Raw genomic sequence first — 19268 nt, forward strand, 5'->3', positions numbered from 1 at the left:
ACAGCCAATCATAAATCGCAACGGGGAAAAAAGGAGAAGGAACATACAGATTTAAAGAAACTGAAGAGATGTATCAGACAAATGCAATGTGTAGATCCTGTTTAGTTCACAGTTCCAACAAACCAATTGTAAAAATAAATTAATAAGATAATCAAAAAAACTGAACCCTGACAGGATATTTGCTGAGATTAAGAAGAGAATGTTAGCTGTTTAGATGTGATCATGGTGCTATGGTAATGTTTTTACAAATCCCTTATTTCTTAGAAATAGACACTAAAATATTGATGATGAAATGTTGGGATATCTTGAAGATGGGGGTGGAAGTGAGGGAGATAGATAAACTTAATCAGCCATGAGCTGATGATGGTGGTGGCTGGGCAATGGGAACATGGGAGCTTATTAACTTATTCTCTCTACTTTTATGTATGTATGTTTGAAATTTTCCATAATAAAAAGTTTTTTTTAAATAAAACAGACTTCCTCCCCTTAATGCATCCATAACTTTTTTTTTTTGTATCTGCAGCATCTTATCAGTCTTACTAATGCTAGGAACAGCTATATTATCAAAACTGTCCCCCTCTCCCTGGCAAGAAATGCAAAAATGGTTGCCCCCTTTGGGTGAGCTTTTGACATCATCACCATTCAGATGTTAGGTCACTTAAGCGCAAACTCCATGACATGCCCTCCATGAGAATCCAATGGCCTCACAGGATCTCTAAATAATAAAGGATCATTATTTCCAAACCTAACAATTGTATCCTTTCATTTTAGCCTTACAAATTAATCCCAGATTTTTCTAGAGCCTGACTGATAGCTGACATAGTATAACAAGTCTGGCTAATCCCAAACCAGAGATACTATGCCTGACAAATCCATTCATTCATTCATTCATTCATTTTTGAGATATAATTATGGCAAACCCATCTTGAGAAAGGAACTCTGGGTATGGTTCTCAGAGCAGCTTCAACCACCTTCCAGCAAATGCCCAGGCTCTCTGTGCCCAGCTGCCTTTGGCTCAAGATGTCTCCCTGGACTGGAAGTGAGTGAGAGCTCAGCACTGATCACCAATTTCAATGGGGTAACGAGCGGGAGGCGCCTTACCTGGTTTGCCCCAGCTTTCCACACCCCTGCACTCAGCCCCAATCTCTGCTCACTGTCCCTGCCTGTGTAAACCACGCTCCTCATGTCATTTCTATCTCTCTCCACCTCTTAGATCCCCATCACTCTCCCAAGAGTCTTGGGATTCTCCTTCTTTTGAAGCCTGGCTCTGCCTCTCCACTCTTCTCACTTGACAACCCTTCTATAAGCACTACCTATTTGACACTTCTCAGACACTGAGCTGCCTACAGTGTCACTCCTAGGAACCTTCCATGACTTTGTTCTCTGAGAGCTCTTCAAGAGCTATCTGACCAACCAGACTGTGAGGTGCTATAGGACAGGGGAGCATCATATATTCTTCCAGACCCTCCACAAAGCCCAGCACAGTGCTTGCTCTTGATACCAGTAAATATACCTTGGTTGATTGACTAAAGATCAATTTGCAAATGTCAAAGTTCTGCAAGTCCGCAGAGCTGGTGTAGATTAAACAGGCCGCCACTGGTCTACGTGGCTTCTTTGTGCAATTTTTTTAAAAGGTGCTTTCTGGAGTACTCATAAAATTTCTCTTGAACTGGTGATGTGTGTACAAGTAAAATCCCATCAACTTGGGACCTTCACTGTACATCAGGCATTCCACCATAAAAATAAGTGAATGAATGAATAAGTGAAAGGTGCCCCTTCCTGTAGGAAGATGCAGCCCATACCAAGGCATATAGCTTGGAGCCTGAGATAGAGTTCAGCCTTCCCTGACCTGGCAGTCCTTGGGAAAGGCACAATGTATATAACTGCACATGTGACCCTGAGACCAGAAGCAGAGAGCCCTGCCTTGAGAGACTCTCTGATGCCCAAAGTGCCATATCATCCAAACAGGTTAAGAGGCGGCACTATGGGTGTGGTGGCACTGCTACTCACAGGATTCTAGTCAAGCTCTTCAGCCACAGATGCTGGAGCTGCCCCCTCACAGAACCCAAGTCAGCTCAGTATGAGGATGAAAAGACTAATTCAACCTGGGGTGACAAGGGGTAATACAGCAACAGGAAAGAGACAGGAATCAACTCCCCCAGGACCTCAGTTCCATTCCCCTTTGGGGTCAGTAAAATTACCTCCCCCTTACCTGGCCCTCCACCTACCTCTATTCACAATATAATCCCCCCAAATTCACAAGCTGGCTTGAAACTATGCCAATGCCTTTCCCGAATGCCCAGAAGCACATGCCACAGGGCTTTTTCTCCATCAATGGGCCAATCTGTTCAGCAGCATCTCGGAACAGAACATGCTAAATTTGGCATCAGGTACCTGAGACGCTCTGGTGAGAGGAAGTAGAAGCCATTCTGATGCTGAAGGAGAGACGTATCATGGAGATGCAGCTCAGCTGAGATGCTCTGACAAGCAAATATCAGCTGGAAGAGTAAATCCCATCTCCTAAGGGCCCCCAATTCAGAGCTTTGGTGACAAATAGCCAGCTCACCCCCTGAGCCTGACAGCTGTAGGACCTTAGCTCCACAGGTCCACTCCTGCCCACAGCCAGGAGTGAGATTATGTGACTGCTAAATCCAGCAGGAGCCCATGGTTCCCTAACCCACAGTAGTTCATGGGTCTGCCCTGTAGCAGAACACATAGACACGATAGAAATGAAATACTGAAAAGGAATATGAATAGACACTAGCCTCTTCCTGTGTCTTTGGGCTGCCCTAGTCTTTCCAAATTTTCATATGCTTGGCTCTGCAACATTAGATAAACTACAAGCAGACTAGCCTGTTTGGTTATCAGAAGAGAAATGACAAATTTCCCATATAGAGAACTCCTAACAACAATGTGTTTTTCCACTCAGCCGTAGATGCTTTCCTTTGGAAGGAGAGCTCTAAAGCCTGAGTGAGCCTCCCCCAAGCTAAAACTCAAACAGCAGCTCAACACGCAGCAAAATGGACAGTATTTGCAGTGCTAAGAACTGTGTGCTATCCAACTGCATTACCATAATAGCTAATGTAAAACGGGCAAATCCCTACTCTAAAAGGGATGGTCACAGGCTGGCCTGTCTGTGGCAGGTTTCAGGCTACTAAGAGCCTTTCATTACTGTTAATTGTCTAAGAAACAACTTCTGAGAAAATAACCACATGAGAGGCACAGTTGGGCAGCTAAAGAATCAAAAATTATGCTCCCACACAGAGAAGCCAAGGCAACATTATCAGCAGACTCACATGGATCCAGAAGCACTCCCCAGTTTTGCTACTCCCCAGGTCTGTTTGGTGTAAAGATAATGCCTTCCATTTTATCTTGTTGTCTCTTGGTAGCTTTCCTGAGTTTTCAGTCTACTGGTTTATTATATATTGGCATTTCCTTCCACTGCATTTACTGCCACTTGATTGTTTATAGGACCTCGGGATGCATTTTAAACAAGCTGGTTTCACAGTATTTGATCAGATATGTTCTGTTTAAAACATTCCACTGATCTGAGGTGGTAATCTAAATCATAAGAGAACATATTTGGTTCTAGATGATTCAACTGCATTTTTGCTTCACCCCAAAGTGTTTTTCGCTAAACCATTGTGAAAGCACATGACCTTGTTAGTATTTATGAGCCTAAATAAGTACCTTTTGGTGTCCAGTGGCATTTTCCCTTCCTCCAAAGATGATTTTAGCCACTAAATGCCTGAGGAAAGCACATGACCAAGTTCATGGTTCAACTATTTCCACATCTTTCTGTTCCTCGCAGTGACACTTATCTTCCCTGACAGCCACTCCCATTGTGCTCTTTCCTTGGCCCAACACAATGGACACATGCAGACTCCAGCAGACAGGGAGGACGCTTTCCGTCCCATTGCTCCCCAGTGCAGAGGGACCCAGCAGAGGTTACATAAGCCCCTCCTTAGCCCGGCATTGGGGAGGAAGCGAATTTGGGGTTCGTGACGGAGTCACGGTCTGCAGGCCCGGACTGACCCTGCGCTCACCATTCTGCTTTACTAAGGCAGGGCGGCTGTAAAGGGAGGGCCGCTTCCCGCGACCACCCGCTCATGCCAAACCAGCTGGGTTCTAAGTGTGGCCGGACGTCCGACCTCGCTGTCCAGACTAGACCGCAGGGTCGTGGGCCCCGGCCCCGGCCTCGGCCTCAAGCTACAGATCCCCGCCCCCCGGGCACCGCCGTGTCCCGCACTTACGTGCCCGGGCCGGCACCGGGCCCGGGGCCTGGACCCGGTGGTCCGGCGGTTGCCCGCGCCCCGCCTGACGCCGGGAGCTGTCCTCCACCAGCCGGTGCTGAAGGCGGCTTCCCTGCGCCGGGGCCGGGGCCGGAGCCGCCGGGCGGCAGCGGCCCGTCGCCAGCGCCGCCCTCCAGGCTGGCCTCGTTGCCCATGGCGGGCGGGCGGGCGGGGTCGGGGTCGCACTGGGCCCGGGCCGGCGGTTCCCGGGCTGCTGCTCACACACTCCGTGCCGCCGCCGCAGCCGCCGCCGCCGCCATCATCTCCCAGCTCTGCTCGCGCCGCCGCCTGCCGCTGCGCATGCGCGGCTCGGGTGCCCCTTCCCTGCTCACGACGCCCCCCACGCGTGCGCGCGCTCCCGCCAGCCCGTGAGGACTCTAGTACACGAGCCAGAAGCGGGGTCGCAGGGAAACAGCCACCGGCGGCAGCGCATGCGCCGTCTGAGGCCGACGCGAACGGCGAGTGCTACCAGGAGCCCAGCGGCGGTTGGTGGGAGCTTCCCACCCAACCAGGATTGGAGGGACACGGATCACGAGAAGGGGCCGTGGGGGCGTCGCGCCGTGCCCTGCCCTGGAGTCAGTGGCGCTTTCTGACTCGGAGAACTTGGGAGTGGGAGCTCTCATTTGGGTAACTTCAGTGTCCCACCTGGCAGACTTTGTGGGAACAGGCCTCAGAGAGGGGACACCGAGTGTGGCATTAAAGGATGTTTAGGAGTTGGAAACGCAAATAAACAAGAGTGTTAAGAGGCACGATGTCATGGGAGGACGGAGATAAAGGATGCTGGGTGATGGGGCTGGTTATGAGGGTCTCAAAGGCTAGCTGGGGGGTGAAGATTTTATTCAGATGGTGCAATGAGAACGAACCATCTGGGATTCACTCTGAGGCCTGGTCCCGCAGGACAGGAGTCTCAGGAAGTGTCCCTGGGAAAGGTAAAGGGTGTGTCAGGGCTGGCCTGAAGCCAGATGGAAGGATGCCTCAGCAGGCCCTGGGACAGTGACCTTGGAGATTGGGAAGAGGAATTGATATTTCTTAGAGGCTTTGAGCTGCGGTTCCCAGGGACTGTTCCCAGATGAGGGGCTGCAGGCTGCCTCTGCATTAACCATTACCTCACTTTTACAGACTTCAGTGTTTGCATACTACTCTGCCTCCTGGCTTCTCACACAAACCTGTGCTTTCCTGAGGGAGAATATTTCTTAGAAGATCCAGACTATATTCCAAACTATTCCTGGCTTCATAAATCATGGCTGTGTAGAAGAACTTGAGTAAATTTGGACCCATTTTACAAACCCATTTAATTCTCCTGATGATGAATATATCAAAAGGGATGTCAGCAGTTCTAACCTGACCTGGACAATTCCAGGGATCCCAATGAACACTGATAACCAGGCTGATGGACAGACCTTGGCTGGGCCTTCCCATACACTCTGATCTGCTGCCCCCCAACCTCTGGGATGGAGTTTCCATGAAGCCTGGATCGCTGACTTGACTACCTGACTCTGACTGCCCGGGATGATGAGAGCCTCTCTGCCTATGTTATGATGGTCTTCACTGTGTTTCCTCCTGTGTTTCAATCATCTTTGTGTCTGGTGACTAGGTGTGCACATGTAGGCTCCACAAGGATCCACACCTCAGTCTTGCCACTTTCCAAATGGGGCCTTGGCAACTCACTTAGGCTCACCAAGCCTCCATTTCCTAGCCTGCAAAGTTATAATAATACTAGCCCTTCTAACATGGGGGATTATGAGAGTGGAGTGGCTGATACAAATAAAACAACAAGTGCCCAGCATACACATAACTAACTTTATTATTAGTTGTCCCTCTGGTGGGTGGTCTGGGATTTGGGGGTTTTGTGCCACACCTTTTCTCCTGCGGAAGAACGTGTACAAAGGCACTATGGGCAGGCCAATGACCTGACCTTGGCCCGACCCAGGCCCTTCTGGCTTCACAGACACCAGTCAGTGTGGGCTGGGCCACTTGATAGTGGGGGAGAGAAGGATGTTTGTTTTCTGTTTTTGTAGAAGTCATAGGAGCTGTGGCTTTCCACAGATTTAAATCAACATGTCCCTGGTACCAATGGGGGTAATTAGCCCTACCCAGGCAGCAGGCCTGGGGAGTTGCCTGCCTCAGAGTGGATTGCTGGCTGTTAGCAGAACTCCAAGGTCTTTGCTGCCTTGGTGACAAAGGACACAGTACAGTAGAGACCTGGAAGTGTGGGTTAGCGGTTCCCCTACCTTCCTTTCAAACTCTCAGTCCCACTTCCTCTGAGAAACATTGCCAGGAACATGCCTGCCCTGTCCACATCCACCCCTGGCATTCAGCCTAGGGACTCCTGCCAACCATGGGATGGTGCTGGCCTCTGGTTGTCTGGGGCTCTGATTCAGTTTTTATTCATTGTTCCAGGGGTTGTTTCCTTCCTCTTGACCTACAGTGGGCATTCCTCAAGAGCAGGACATTGTCTGGCTTGTCCTATCCCCTGGGCTGCTTTCAGCAGGACCTCAGGGGCTAATGATTGGGCTGAGTTCTCTTTGCAGCTCTGAGCATTTCCCTTACTTGCACTTCCAAGGGCTTCACCAACCACCAGGCTAAAAGCACACCAGAGGGACCTTTGGCTGTAGCTCCTGCAACACTGCATTTGGGTTGTTGACTTAATGAGTAAAAGGAGGGTGCTGAGGTTGTGTCCAGAGTGTCTCCTGGTGGAGGGGTCATAGACAAGCTGCCTATACTGACCTAGGAGAATTCACTAGGCTTGACTTCATGACAAGTGAATGCACAAATCTCTCGGTTTGTGCAAACCAGCTGTGTGGTATGTCTGGTACCACTCCCTCCTTCGTCCAGCTGCTGCCTGGCCAGGGACGGGATGGACCTGGAGACCCTACAGAAGCTCCCCAGCCCCCTAAACTTCACTTGCCAAACGCATTTTCTTCCCACTTCAGTGTGACATATGACACATAGCAGTCATTTTGGAGAAAGACCAGATGGGAGGAGAATCAGTCCACATGCCAAAATAGAACTGATGGATGGACACATGTCCACTTACTTCTCCAGTCTGTGCTCTCAAACATTTATAGAAGACCAGAGGGAAAATGAAATCAGGGGGAAAAAAATCTATCCAGGTAGGAAAAGGCCTAGTCAGAGCCAGCTTGCTGCTGGGATTTGTAGAAATTATTAGTCATTGGAAGGCAAATCTTGGAAGAATGAAGAGATGCAGGGCCTCAGGAGCTGCACTTGGATGCCAGCTGGGCCATAGGCAAGGCAACAGGCATGCAAGCCCATGCACAGGGGTCAGGGTGCAGACTCTGAGGCTTTCCTGCTTCCCCACACAATCCAGTTTACCCTGGGCTGCTACTTTCAGCATGGTGACCTCCACAGGGAGGCTCAGGAGCCAAAGATGAAGATGCCGACGGTGGTGAAGAGGAATGACAAATTTTGCAGGCAAGAAGAGGAGGTAGAGAGTGTGGAGATGGGAGAGAATGACGAAGGATGACTGAGGACAGTTCTGGATGACGTGTTGCTACGGGATTTGGACTATTCCAGAGAGGCTGGGAGAGCTGGCTCCCATCTACAGGGCCCCCTGACTTCTGTACTCTTCTTTTTTTTGTAGTGATGCTGAGGCTTACCAGTGAGAAGCAACTCGGGAAATTGGATCCCTGTGTGCATTCCTCCTCTGGGATGGAAAAACAGGACTGAAGAGGAAGGAAGGAAGCCCAAAGAAACAGAAGGTTTCCCTCCTGGCTGAGGTTTGTCAGCACTACCCACTAACATGGGGAATAAGGCAGCTCTCAAGCAAGCCTAAGCCTGGTATGAGGCTACAAACAAGAAACCTGATTGATCTTTGTCCTGCTCAGCAGCTCATCTGGGCTGGCTAGGACAATTTTGCTTGTGTACTAGGATCTTCAGATGACCCATGCCCTTTGTAGAGTAGGAAAAGGGAGCAAAACTGAAAAGTATAGAATTTGCTTGATGCCTTGTCTGCATACTTCCTTTACTGTTGCAATGTGCAAATCTTTACTTGAATTATGTGAAAAAAGCCAGTAAAAAAATTATCGGAAATGTTTATCACTAGCCTAGCCCCACCGCCCATGCATTGCTCCCAAGAAAGCTAATTAAGCCCCATTGCTATTAGAGTTATGTGCTTCCAAAGGCTTGTTGTGACATAATGAAGACATGGCTTCTCCAAGTTGTAATTGTCCAAGTCAAAACATGCTGCTTTCCTTGCCCCTCTGCCTTCCCCCAAACAGGCCTCCAGGCTGGCTTTGCAGATCTCATTCGTGCGTGCACGCACACTCATCCTCCTTCAGCCAGTGCATACCTAACTCTTACTCGGCGCCAGGCCCAGTGAAGACTGTGGGAACTTCACTCAAGAAGTTCAGTTTGCAGAAGGGGAGAGACAAGCACACAAATGGTTTCCTGTAAACTACAGAAAATGCTACCTCGGGACTTCCCTGGTGGTCCAGTGGTAAAGAATCTGCCTTCCAATGCAGGGGAAGCAGGTTGGATCCCTGGTCAGGGAACTAAGATCCCACATGCCGCGGGGCAACTAAGCCCGCACGCCACAACTACTAGGCCCGCACGCCACAAATGGAGAGAGAAAACCTGCCTGCCGCAATGAAAAGCCTGCACACCAAAACAAAAATCCCACGTGTTGCAACGAAGACCCAACACAGCCAAAAATAAAATAAATAAATAATGAGAAAAAAAAAAAGAAAATGCTACCTCAGTTACTATTGCAGTCCTTCCCACTAGGATCCCAGTTTCCATGGAGTTGCTTCCACCTACCTCTGTTCCATGGATGGGGAGCGGGGGGAACAGGTCAGGTGGCAAGTCATGCCCCTATGCCCTCTCTTAACCAGCCCATGTATCCTACTCCAGGCAACAGAGGATCATACATGACTTGGACAGTTCACGGGAAGGGAAAGCTAGTTCAACCCCTTCATCAGACTCAGTTCCACATGTCTTCAGGGAAGTCTATTAAAGGGAACCCTACCTCCTGACCCTCTGTGGCTCCACTACTGCAAACCCAAGCCCATTACTGGGAATTAACCTTTACCACCAGGTATTTCAGGCCATGGGACATAGCTACTCTCTGCACTGAGCTTTATCTTTGTCCTGATCAGAGTGGATTATGATAAGGTTTTTTTTTTGTCCAGGGAGCTTCCAGGAGCCACTGGAAGAATTCCTGCCTTCCAGGAAAGATGGACAGAATAGGGCAGGTCGGTGAAACAAAACCCTTATGGCAAGTAGAAAGGTCCACAGTCCCTTAGGCCTCTTCTAGGATGGATGATTTCAATTCAGTTAAATTCAATTTAGTTAAATAATTTCAGTTCAATTTGGCACTTTTGAGCCCTAGAATAAAGACAGCATCATGCTAGGGCCCAAGGATGCAGCAGAAATCAAGGCTGTTGAGCTTACTCCACCCTCACTGAACTTGCAATCTCCAAGTCTGGCCTTTGTCTGCCTGCTGCGCAAACCAGGCCCTGAATCTGTAGGGCTTGACTGCTGGCCCTCCATGCAGGACCACTACCATCCCCTGCATCCGTGGGTGTGGCCAAAGCACCACCAGGCCAGGCCAGGCTGTAAGGGCTGAAGTCACACTCAGGTTTCCCTGGGGTTCTGGGGTGGATAGCAGCAGGTATCAGTTGCACAGCAGCAGCTGGGTTAGCACTGCTAGTTATGTATTAATAACTCCCCCAGCTGGCAGGCCTGGCATGGGCATCAGCTTTCTGAGAAGGTGGCCTTTCTGACCATAAGCTAACAGTACAGACTGAGGAATTCCTAGTAAGGCTGAACAAAGTACATCTTCCTCTTGCCTTCAGAGAACAGAAAGGTCATGTGTTCCCCTGAGCCCTCCCTCCCCCAGTCTGCTCATTTCAACCAAGCCCTCCCTCATCCCCGGATCTGCTCCAGGGATCTTCTTGGGGCTCAGAGGGTGGCTGTGTCCCTCTCCTAGCCCTGCCTGGCCTAGGGTGTCTCTGAGGAGAGGAGTAAGCTGATTGTACTGCCTGGGACACAGGGTGAGCCTTGGGAGGCACAGTGGCTGCTGAGTCAGAGCCATTGGGGTCACACTGGATGCCTCCTTAGCCTCTCATTTGCCCTCTAATCACGGTACTGGACACAGAAACGCTGGCCTCCCCCCTACACACATATGCACCATGTGCTCCTCAAACAAGAGGAGGACTCCATCCCCTTCAGCGGATCCCCCAGGCCCTGCTTCTTGTCCAGCCCAACTAGGCACATGTTCCCTGAGGGTGAGTTCACCCAGGACAAAGCTGGTCCTCTCCCACAGGCACACCCAGAGGAAAGCTGCTGCCACCTCCCATCAGGACCTCCCCATCCCCTACCATCGTGGGCTGGAGCCAGCCCCATTCTTCACCTTTCTCTCCCAAGACCTTTTGCAACAGAGATGCTGAGGGAAATGGGGCATGATCCCTGGAAAAGGAGCTGGCCTAACCTGAACTCCCAGCCATTTTAGCAAGTCCCAAACCTGGGCTTTGCCCTCTACAGCCTGAGGCTGCAACACCATGAGGACACAAGGCAAAAATACACTCAGCCCTGCCTTTGGGAGCTCTAGCCAGCTGCCAAATGGATGTTCCCTGCTGTCCTAGTGAGTGCCCAGGGCTGTGGAGAGAGCTTTGGGCAGGGTGTTCCCTGGGGCTTCAGGGTGCCCCCACTCCAGGGTCGACTCAGAGAAAGTGTCATCTGCTACCCCATCCCTGTCTGTTTCTACTGCCAAGTGTCTTCTCCTAGGGGCACAGCAACTGGAGCCGCCTGGCTTCCATCCAGGACCCTCCCAGATCCGCAGCACTTTAGGCCGTGTTCTCAGCTCTCAGGCTGGAGGAAGAGGAGACTCAGGGAGCATCTAACAAGCGCTGAGCCCTACTGTGTGCAGGCCCCATGCTGGCCTCCACCGCAGGAATCCTGGAGGTTTACAAAAGCTAAGGTGCAAAGGAAAGGTCCTTATTCCTTCCTGCCTAAGTACGTCCGAATTCAAGGTTTGCCAGCAGGGCCCCAGTAACAGAAGGCATCTGGAAGCCTGGGCCCCAGACTCGCCCCTCCCATTTATTTTCTGCTAGCTTCCCTTTCTGAAGGAGAACGGCCGCGGCGAAAGGCAGGCTCCAAACCCCAGCAACTCGCACCCTAACGCCCTCAGGGTCTCTGCCTAGATGTCTGAGCGAGAAAAGACCCGCCCAGTTAAAGCGCCAGTCCGCGGCCTAATTCGGAGCGGCTCTCGGCAGCAGGCCCTACCGCCTTAGCCCTGCCTACAGCCCCGCTCGGCCCCGCCCCCCTCCAGGGTTGGTCCAGTGCCCGGCCGTCTCTGCTCTGCTCTAGGCCGGGTTCCACCCTCCTACAGCCAGCCTCCGCTGTTACTTAACCCCGCCCACAGCCTGACTTGCCCATTGCTGTCAGGCTTACTCCAGCCTGAGGCGCCACCTCCTGGGAGTCCATGGACACTGTCCCCCCTCTTTGGCCCAGAGCCCCTGGCAATTGGCTCTCCGCCGGGCTGACATGGGGCACCCCTGAACCACTACCAAGGCTGAGAGCTGCCCCTGCTACCGCCCGGAAACCACCCAGGGGCACCTCCTGGACACAAGGAGCCTTCACAGGGACACAAACAGACCAACTTAGCCCCACCCCAGCTGAGACTCTAGGGCCACCTCCATCAGTGGCTTCAGGTTAAACATTAAGCAGAACTTCCTGAGGCCAAGAGAGCAAAGGCAGGGTCATTTCCTGGGCTCCTGCTGCTAGGTCTTGGGGTGAGGTATGTGTCCCTGAACTCTGCACTGGGGACAGCTTTTCCTGGTATTTATCAGTGTGGTATCCTACAAGTAATTCACCCCCAACTCCCCACTCTGGGACTCAGTTCTATCTGCAATACAGGACCAGTCTCAGCTCTGGGTCTTGAAAGCTGTGAGCAGAGCAGCAGCCTGGGTGCTGTAGGTGGAGATGGTGAGGACCCTGTGGTGGTGGGAGTGAGCCCAAAAGAGGCACCAGTTGTTCTGTGACCAATGGCCCTGATCCTGCCTCTGAAGACACAGCTGCTGCATGCCCTGCCTCCCACGCCCTGGCAGTGTCCCAGGACAACCTGCCCCTTCCTGGGCACTAAGTCATGCTAAGGCTACCCAGCTGGCCTGTCCATCCCAGGCAGGGCACTTAGGGGCAGGCCCCCAGAAACTACAGGCCCAATGAAGGCAGAACATCCTGGCCAGAAACCATTCTCCCCTTCTCCCCACGCCAAGGCCAAGGCCAAGGCCAAACCTGCCTGAGACTACCTGGGAGACTGGCCAGCCTCAACCCCACAAGGTAGTAGGCAGGGGGCCCAGCCTGAGGGACCCCTGTCTGGAACCTGCAGAAGCTGACCCACTCTGGGGCAGACAGCTTGTAGCAAGACCTCTCCCACCATCCTCCTCTCCCGCCCAGTCTCACTGGGTTTTCTGCCCGTTCCTCTCCCCACCCCGCACTACAGATGAGGAAATTGAGGCTCAAGGAGATTTATCTCAGCTGGCTCAGGCAGAAGAGGTGCTAAGGAGGGCTCATTGGTTGACAGAGCTTCTGGTGCACACACCCACCCCTCCCAGAGGAACAGAAATGGTAAGGATGTGAAGGCTATTTGGTCAGCTGCTCAAAGGCCACCTCCGAGTGGGCCTAGCTGGGTCCCCTCTTCCCTCTGTTACATGGACTCTAGTTCCACCCTACACTCATGTTGTGTAGGGGCTAAGGAAAAAGATGCTTGGAGGCAATGGTATTGTAATAAAGACACTTTTATTTAGTTCGATATGTTTCTATACAGAATGCAGAAAACACATCTTAAAATCATATAGAAGGAAATAAAAACACGTCAGTGGTTGGTGAACACTTGAATGTGAGATTGGCTCTCTGTCTCACAGAGTCCAAAGACCACTGCCAGCCGGGCACTCAGGGGAGGAGGCGGCCCGCAAGGGCATTGTTGCTGTTGTTATTCTGTTCACTGCCCCATCGCCTCCTGTTGCTATGGTAACAGGCCATTCTGGGCCAGCCACGTCTCTGCGTGGCAATGCCCGATGGTGGGGTTGCTAGGGGCAACGGAGCTATTTGGAAGGCCTTTCAAAGCCCTCACCTGGAACACTGGAAATTGTTTATCTTTTGGCAAGGTCATCAAAAATAATCTCACCAGGTCAGACTCAGCTTGCGCTCCTGACTCCGGGGCACTGGGGAAACTCCGGCTTGGATCAGGGCTTGGAGGCACAAGGCCCAGTCATCACAGGTCCACTGAGCCCTCATCTACAGGCTTCCCCCACAGTGGCACTGCTCACCCCACCAGGGGACCAGGCAGGAGAGAGAGGCTAGGCCCTGGGGGAGAAGGCGCAAGCGGGAATACCCTCCAGAGAAGGGCAGGGTGGAGACCCCTCCACTCTGACCGTTCCTCCCCTCCTGAGGCAGCACACATGAATCCTCTGCAAAATGGTCAGTATGGCTTAGAAGTGGCTGCTTGGTGTGCAAAGGGAGCCTGGGTCCACCCACCCACCCGCCCTCGATCACGGAAGGGATACGTTATTGCAAAAGGCATTCCTCCCTAAAAGGTACCCAAAATAACTCTCAGACATCAAGAAGTCATGCTCAAAATGGTTTCTTCCAAAGGAGGAGAATCAAAGCTGAGTGGGTGCCCCTGAGTCACGGGACAGAGATGCAGATGGATGGACGGATGTTCTGCTAAAAAAGGCAAAAGAAGCCCCAGTGTAATTCCAGAATTTAAACCATTAGGAAAAGAAGGGGGGAAAAAAATCAAAATGAGCAAAGCCGTCAGTCCCATGGAATCAACACTAGGAGCTTGTACAAACTGCTGTAAGCATCACCATTTTTAATCGTTTTTTTTAATAAAACAATTTGAGGCTGTATAAAAACTTTAGTAAAAAATTAGCTTTGAGAGCCCCCCTATTTTTACTATGAACTATTGCTGGCACTCCTCCCCAGCCACCAGACCTTTCCCAGCTGTTCAAGCCCAAGGCCTGGGACTGGAGCGCCAGAGAAAAGGGGTGGGGTGGGTCAGGGTTGGGCTGTGGACTGTTGGGACAAAGTGGCCAAGGTCAAGTGAGGAAAGAGCATCACATGACATAAAAATATTGCATCTTCACCAAAATGTCCCCCACTGAGTGTTTCAAAACTCCGTGATATTCCTTTTAGGAGGGGGAAAAAAAAAACACACAGAAAAAGGGTAAAAGAAAACAGGCTGATGTGGTCGAGTCTCTCGACCTCCCCAGGCATCCCCACGAGCAGCTGGCCCACCTGGAGCACCTAGGTTGGGGGCCACGGCCACCACTGCCTCTTGGAGTCCCTTTTCTATGGAAATGAAGACCCCTTGGTTGTGGGCCGCTAGCGTGCATGGGGTGGGGGTGTGGATGTCCATGGCCTAAGAGGCCCCTCCAGCTTCCAGCCCCTGGCAACAGTGGGACAGCAAACCCAGCACCAGGGCCCTGGCCCCTGAGCCAGGGCCAGGAGGCCCCCAGTCAGGCTCTCTGGGGTATCAGAGCAACAAAGTTTACGTAGTGTGAAAAAATAGGATTCCTTTGATAAAAAATACTGTCCCTTGGTCTTCTCTAAGTTTGAAACACCCTGGGAGCTTATTTTTAGCAAAGCAATTTCCCATACCCACCCAAAAATTACACATACAAGTTTAGGTAAACAGCAGATTAAATGTAAAAACTTAACCTTAACTTCTGAAAGTCCTTTGAATTTAATCTTTAGCTACTGTTTTCCATGTTACATCCTGCAGCTAGACACACGTGAATAGAAAAAACAGTACAGTTAGTGTTAAAGGCAAAACGCAGAGAGCCGGGAGGCCGCCCAGCACTGCCTGCGAGTTCATTCACGGTTCCTCGCTCCCTCCATCTACCTCTACTCCAAACGGTGCTTTCAGAGCCAGCCTTCAAAAACGCAGCGAAGAATTTTCTATGAACAAACAAAAAGCTGTTAGGCAAAAATTAAAAGTAAAAATGTCCCCAAAGTCTCTCCAGCTGCTTTGGGGTTTAGGAGGACCAAGTGGGCGGGCTTGTCCAGGCCCCGTGTGTGTCAGCGTGTGCTAGGTCAGGTGTCGGCTCCCAGTGGGCGATGGTCTGCAGGCCACTGGTCTCCACAGACAACACTGTGTTGTCTCCAGGGCCCTGCCCTACCCCTGCCTCCACCCAGGCGCTTGTGGGTTAAGGGGGGACATAGGGAGGGGGTGACCGGTATGGGGTCATGTTCTTGGGACGGGAGCCCTTGCCCTCCATGGGGGCTGTGAAGGGCGGCGGGGGCTGGTAGGGAGGCGCATTGGGATCCTCATCCCGCAGGGGTGTGTACTCTCCCACGGTGTCCTGGTTCAGAGGAGTGGTCTCGGGCACATTCTGGTTGGGGTACTCAGGAGGGGGGAGGGGGGCTTTTTCCTCCTGCAGGATAAGCGGCATGCTGGAGGAGGGTGGGGGCTTGGAGTCGTCCAGTTCGTCTGCAAAGATGATAGGCACCCCCTTCTTGATGAAGGTGGCCTGGTCCTCGAGGGTGAGTTTGCCCTTCCTCTTCTTGCGATAGCAGATCATGGCAATGATGCCAGCGATAAGCAGGATGGCTGCAACCACCACGGCCGGAATGACCGTGTGCAGGTAGACATCATCCTCGCTGCTCTTCTCAGGGTCCCGATCTGGCACCTCCGTAGGTGGTGCCTCTGAGGGCACCCTCCTGGGTGGCGCCACTGGGACAAACTGTAGATGCCGACAGCTGCCAGAGCCTGTCACAGAAATGCTCATGGCCTTGAAGTCGGGCTCCAAGGCGTTGGTGAAGGCAGCTCGAGGTCTGCCATCATCCTCAGCGATCCTCCGGCTCAGCCCCGTGATCTGCTCCTTGGGGCAGGGCTCCAGGGGCAGTGTATTGTTGGTCCATTCCACCACAATGGAGCCCCGGGTGATATTCTGCAGAGTGATGGTGCTGCAGTTGCGGTCCCCAAAGGCGAAGGCCAGCTTCTTCACCAGGGCAATCTTCTTGTGAATGTCATTCACCACAGCTGCTGGGTCACCCACAAACTTGGCCTTGAACCTAGCAGGAGCCCTATCCCCTTGAGGGCGCCTGTGGACATGGATCTCGAAGGCATCCACAGCTGATAGGCCCCCTTTGTCTGTGGCGTGCATGAAATATTCGTGCTTGCCCACGTGGCTGCTGTCAGGCAGGCCATACATGAGCTGGCTGTTGCTGTTGAACTGCACCCAAGACTTCTCGCCTACCAACTGCTGCTCCCGAAGCTTCAGGGTCAGCTTCAGCTTATCAGTGGTGGTGTCCTCGTTGTCATAGAAGGTGTCTGACGGGATCTTCACCTCAAAATAGGTGCCAACCCAGGCATCCACCCTGTCGATATGGTTCTTGAGCTCTGGGCGCTGGTTGGGTTCTCCTCCGCGGGGCATCCCACTGGTGGTGGTGCGGATGCGAGTAGGCGGGGAGGCGGTTTCCAATCTGGTGACGGGAGCTTTGGTGGTGACCCGGGGCACTGGTCGGGGTGTCCGTGGCTTCTTGGTCGGCCTTCTAGTTGTGGTGGTTGAGGAATCAGTAGAAGGTGTGGCTGGTTTTGGCGTGGATACTCGTGGCTTCTTGGTGGTAATTGTGGGAGGGGTAGCAACTGCCGTGGGCTCCACATAGCCAGGAATGGTCATTGTTGGGCGGATCTGGCCAGGAACTGTGGTGCCAGCTTCTGACACCCGAGTGGGCTGGATGGGGCCGAGGGTTGGGGTCTGAATAATGGCACCTCGAGTCCGAATGGTGACTGTGGGCTTCCCAGGAACAGGATCCCTGACTGGAGGAGTCATGGTCTCGGTTGGAGGAGCAATGGCTGGAGATGTGGGGGTGGGCACAATTCTGGATGGTGGCTCCTGGATGGCTGTGGTTGGGGGCCCAATGGCAGTGACAGGTGTGGGTGTGGCATGGATCTGCCTCCGGATACGTTTGGGGAGAGGGGGTTTCTTGTTGGCGATGTGCCAACCCACCACAGGGTAGCCAAGCTGGGCAGACATAGCACCTTCCCTGGCAGGGACCTCCACACCACGAATGTCAGGCACACTGTTCTGGTTCAGGGAGCAGCCCAGCTTCCAGGAGAGCAGGGCCCCATTCTCTACCACCTTTTTTGCATTTCCTGGGCCAGCCATGAAAGCCGACATGTCAAACAGTCTGTTATTCACCACTGGCACCAACTTCATGTTGTGAAGCTCCACTTCTGAGAAGCTCCGCATCCTGTGCAGAAGGTCAATCCTTTGCCTTGGGGTCATCTTGGTGAGGTCAGCATCCAGAATTACCGTCAGGACAGTCACAGGCTCATCGGCAGCACAGACAGATGATACCACCTCACCAGGGTCTGGTGACGCCGCCCGCACAGACTGTGGCTCACTGTGGTCTTCAGGGTAGACCTCAACAGAGAACACACTGGAAGTCTGCGGGACGTGGCTTCCATTGGCCCCCAGCCGTGCAGTGCTCACTGAAATGTAATGCACGCCCTTATCAGTGTCAAGGGGGAGACCCTCCAGGGTGTGGCTCTGTGGGTCCCACTGCAGCCAGGATGGTAAGGTCTCCTTCCCTGCTGCTGATACCTAGAAGAGATGTCAGCATGAGTTAATTGCCACCATCACTGCATAACCCGAAAATGATCACAACAGTGAACCAATGGCCTAGCCTGTGTGACAGGCCTGAGGTACAATTCAGAATTCCTGGTGGAGGAACCAACGCCTCTCTCCTGGAGCTCATTTACCTATCACGAAAGACTGGGGCTGCCAGATGGGCTAGCATGGAAGGCAAATGGTTCGCCCAAGGCCACACGGTGGGGAGACAGCAGTTCTGGCACTCCAAACACATGTCTCATCCCAGAGAACTGATGCCATGGAGCTCAAGAATGTTGCAGGTTTTTATACCAATGAAGTGCCCTGCCACCTACTCGTCCACTCTGCCTGCAGAATCAAGCCTGGGTGTCTCACCCCTCAGCACTACTTTCCAACCTTGCCTCAGACTTCTACCCTACCCTCCACAGACACCACAACTTTGCTCAAGGTATATGCCTGGCCTAGAGTGCCTCTCCTGCCCAGAAGTGGAAATGCACACAGGTCTGGGTGCAGGGACAACTCAATACCCCCAAATGCCTCATTTTACAACCACCATGTTACATTCAAGTGTAGTGGGGCACATTTGGTTAGCTGTATCTAATGTCTTAACAGTGCTTTTCAAATCTCAAGAAAAACTGCAATGTCCAGGGTAGGGGAATGTAAACAATTATCCTAAGAAGAGCGTTTATGAAAGGCATTCCAAGGACCTCCAGTCTCTCTAAAAGAGAATTCTATAGTCAACTAAGTTTGGGAAATGGACAGAGCTCACCTCTGTCCTTGGAAAGCCGAAGCACAGAGCAGGCCTCAGGAGCTCATCCCCTTTTCCACCCAACAGCACCTCCCAGACTTATTTCAGGGTGGAAGTCCTTCTCCACAGCAACATGACTGGTAATACGTAAAGCCCCCAAGGGAATGCCACCATAAAAACTTCCACCATCAGCTGACAAGAGGGAAACAAGACTCGCCTCTTGCCCAGGCCCCATCTATGACTTCTCTCACCTTCGGGAAACACCTACTCCTGCCCCCAATGCAAGAAAGGTGGGACCCACTCTCTGGTCTGCCTAAAGGCACTCTCAGTCAGCTCCACTGCCCTGTCCGTCAAGTCCAGAAACACAATGGCCAACAGATGGCATGTCTTACTGCCAGCCTCGGCCCAGGGATTGCCCTTCATGGTCACTGCTTGTCAGGAGAGGGAAACTAAAACGCTTCCCTCCCTGTGGCAGGAAGGCCACAGCTATAGCTTCTGGGTTCCCCAGGGGCTCTGGTTCGTCAGGCTTCCTCCTTCCAAGAGCCGGGTGCCTGAGTGATTGGGGAAGAGACCCTGAACTCATACCTGCTCTTCCCAGCTAGGACCCGGGTGTCAATGAGCATGCCATTCCATCAACCTTATCAGAGACCA

At 52.3% G+C, this 19268-nt stretch overlaps 2 protein-coding genes across 6 annotated transcripts in view; both read right to left on the reverse strand.

The window, feature by feature from the left end:
• The window catches only part of BSN (bassoon presynaptic cytomatrix protein), a 91254-nt gene extending 86807 nt beyond the window's left edge, over nucleotides 1–4447 (reverse strand). Inside the window, exon 1 of the mRNA XM_060163896.1 lies at nucleotides 4254–4447. Within this exon, the coding sequence (XP_060019879.1) occupies nucleotides 4254–4447 (194 nt within the window). The remainder of the gene's footprint in view (nucleotides 1–4253) is intronic.
• Nucleotides 4448–13030: 8583 nt separating this feature from the next.
• DAG1 (dystroglycan 1) overlaps nucleotides 13031–19268 on the reverse strand; it is a 63324-nt gene continuing 57086 nt past the window's right edge. For all 5 annotated transcript variants that reach the window (XM_060161867.1, XM_060161866.1, XM_060161870.1 and 2 more), the window contains exon 3: nucleotides 13031–17863. In XM_060161867.1, the coding sequence (XP_060017850.1) occupies nucleotides 15461–17863 (2403 nt within the window). In that variant the 3' untranslated portion in view covers nucleotides 13031–15460. The remainder of the gene's footprint in view (nucleotides 17864–19268) is intronic.

This window comes from Lagenorhynchus albirostris, chromosome 10, assembly GCF_949774975.1.
Source record: "Lagenorhynchus albirostris chromosome 10, mLagAlb1.1, whole genome shotgun sequence".
In the NCBI taxonomy this organism is placed as follows: domain Eukaryota; kingdom Metazoa; phylum Chordata; class Mammalia; order Artiodactyla; family Delphinidae; genus Lagenorhynchus; species Lagenorhynchus albirostris.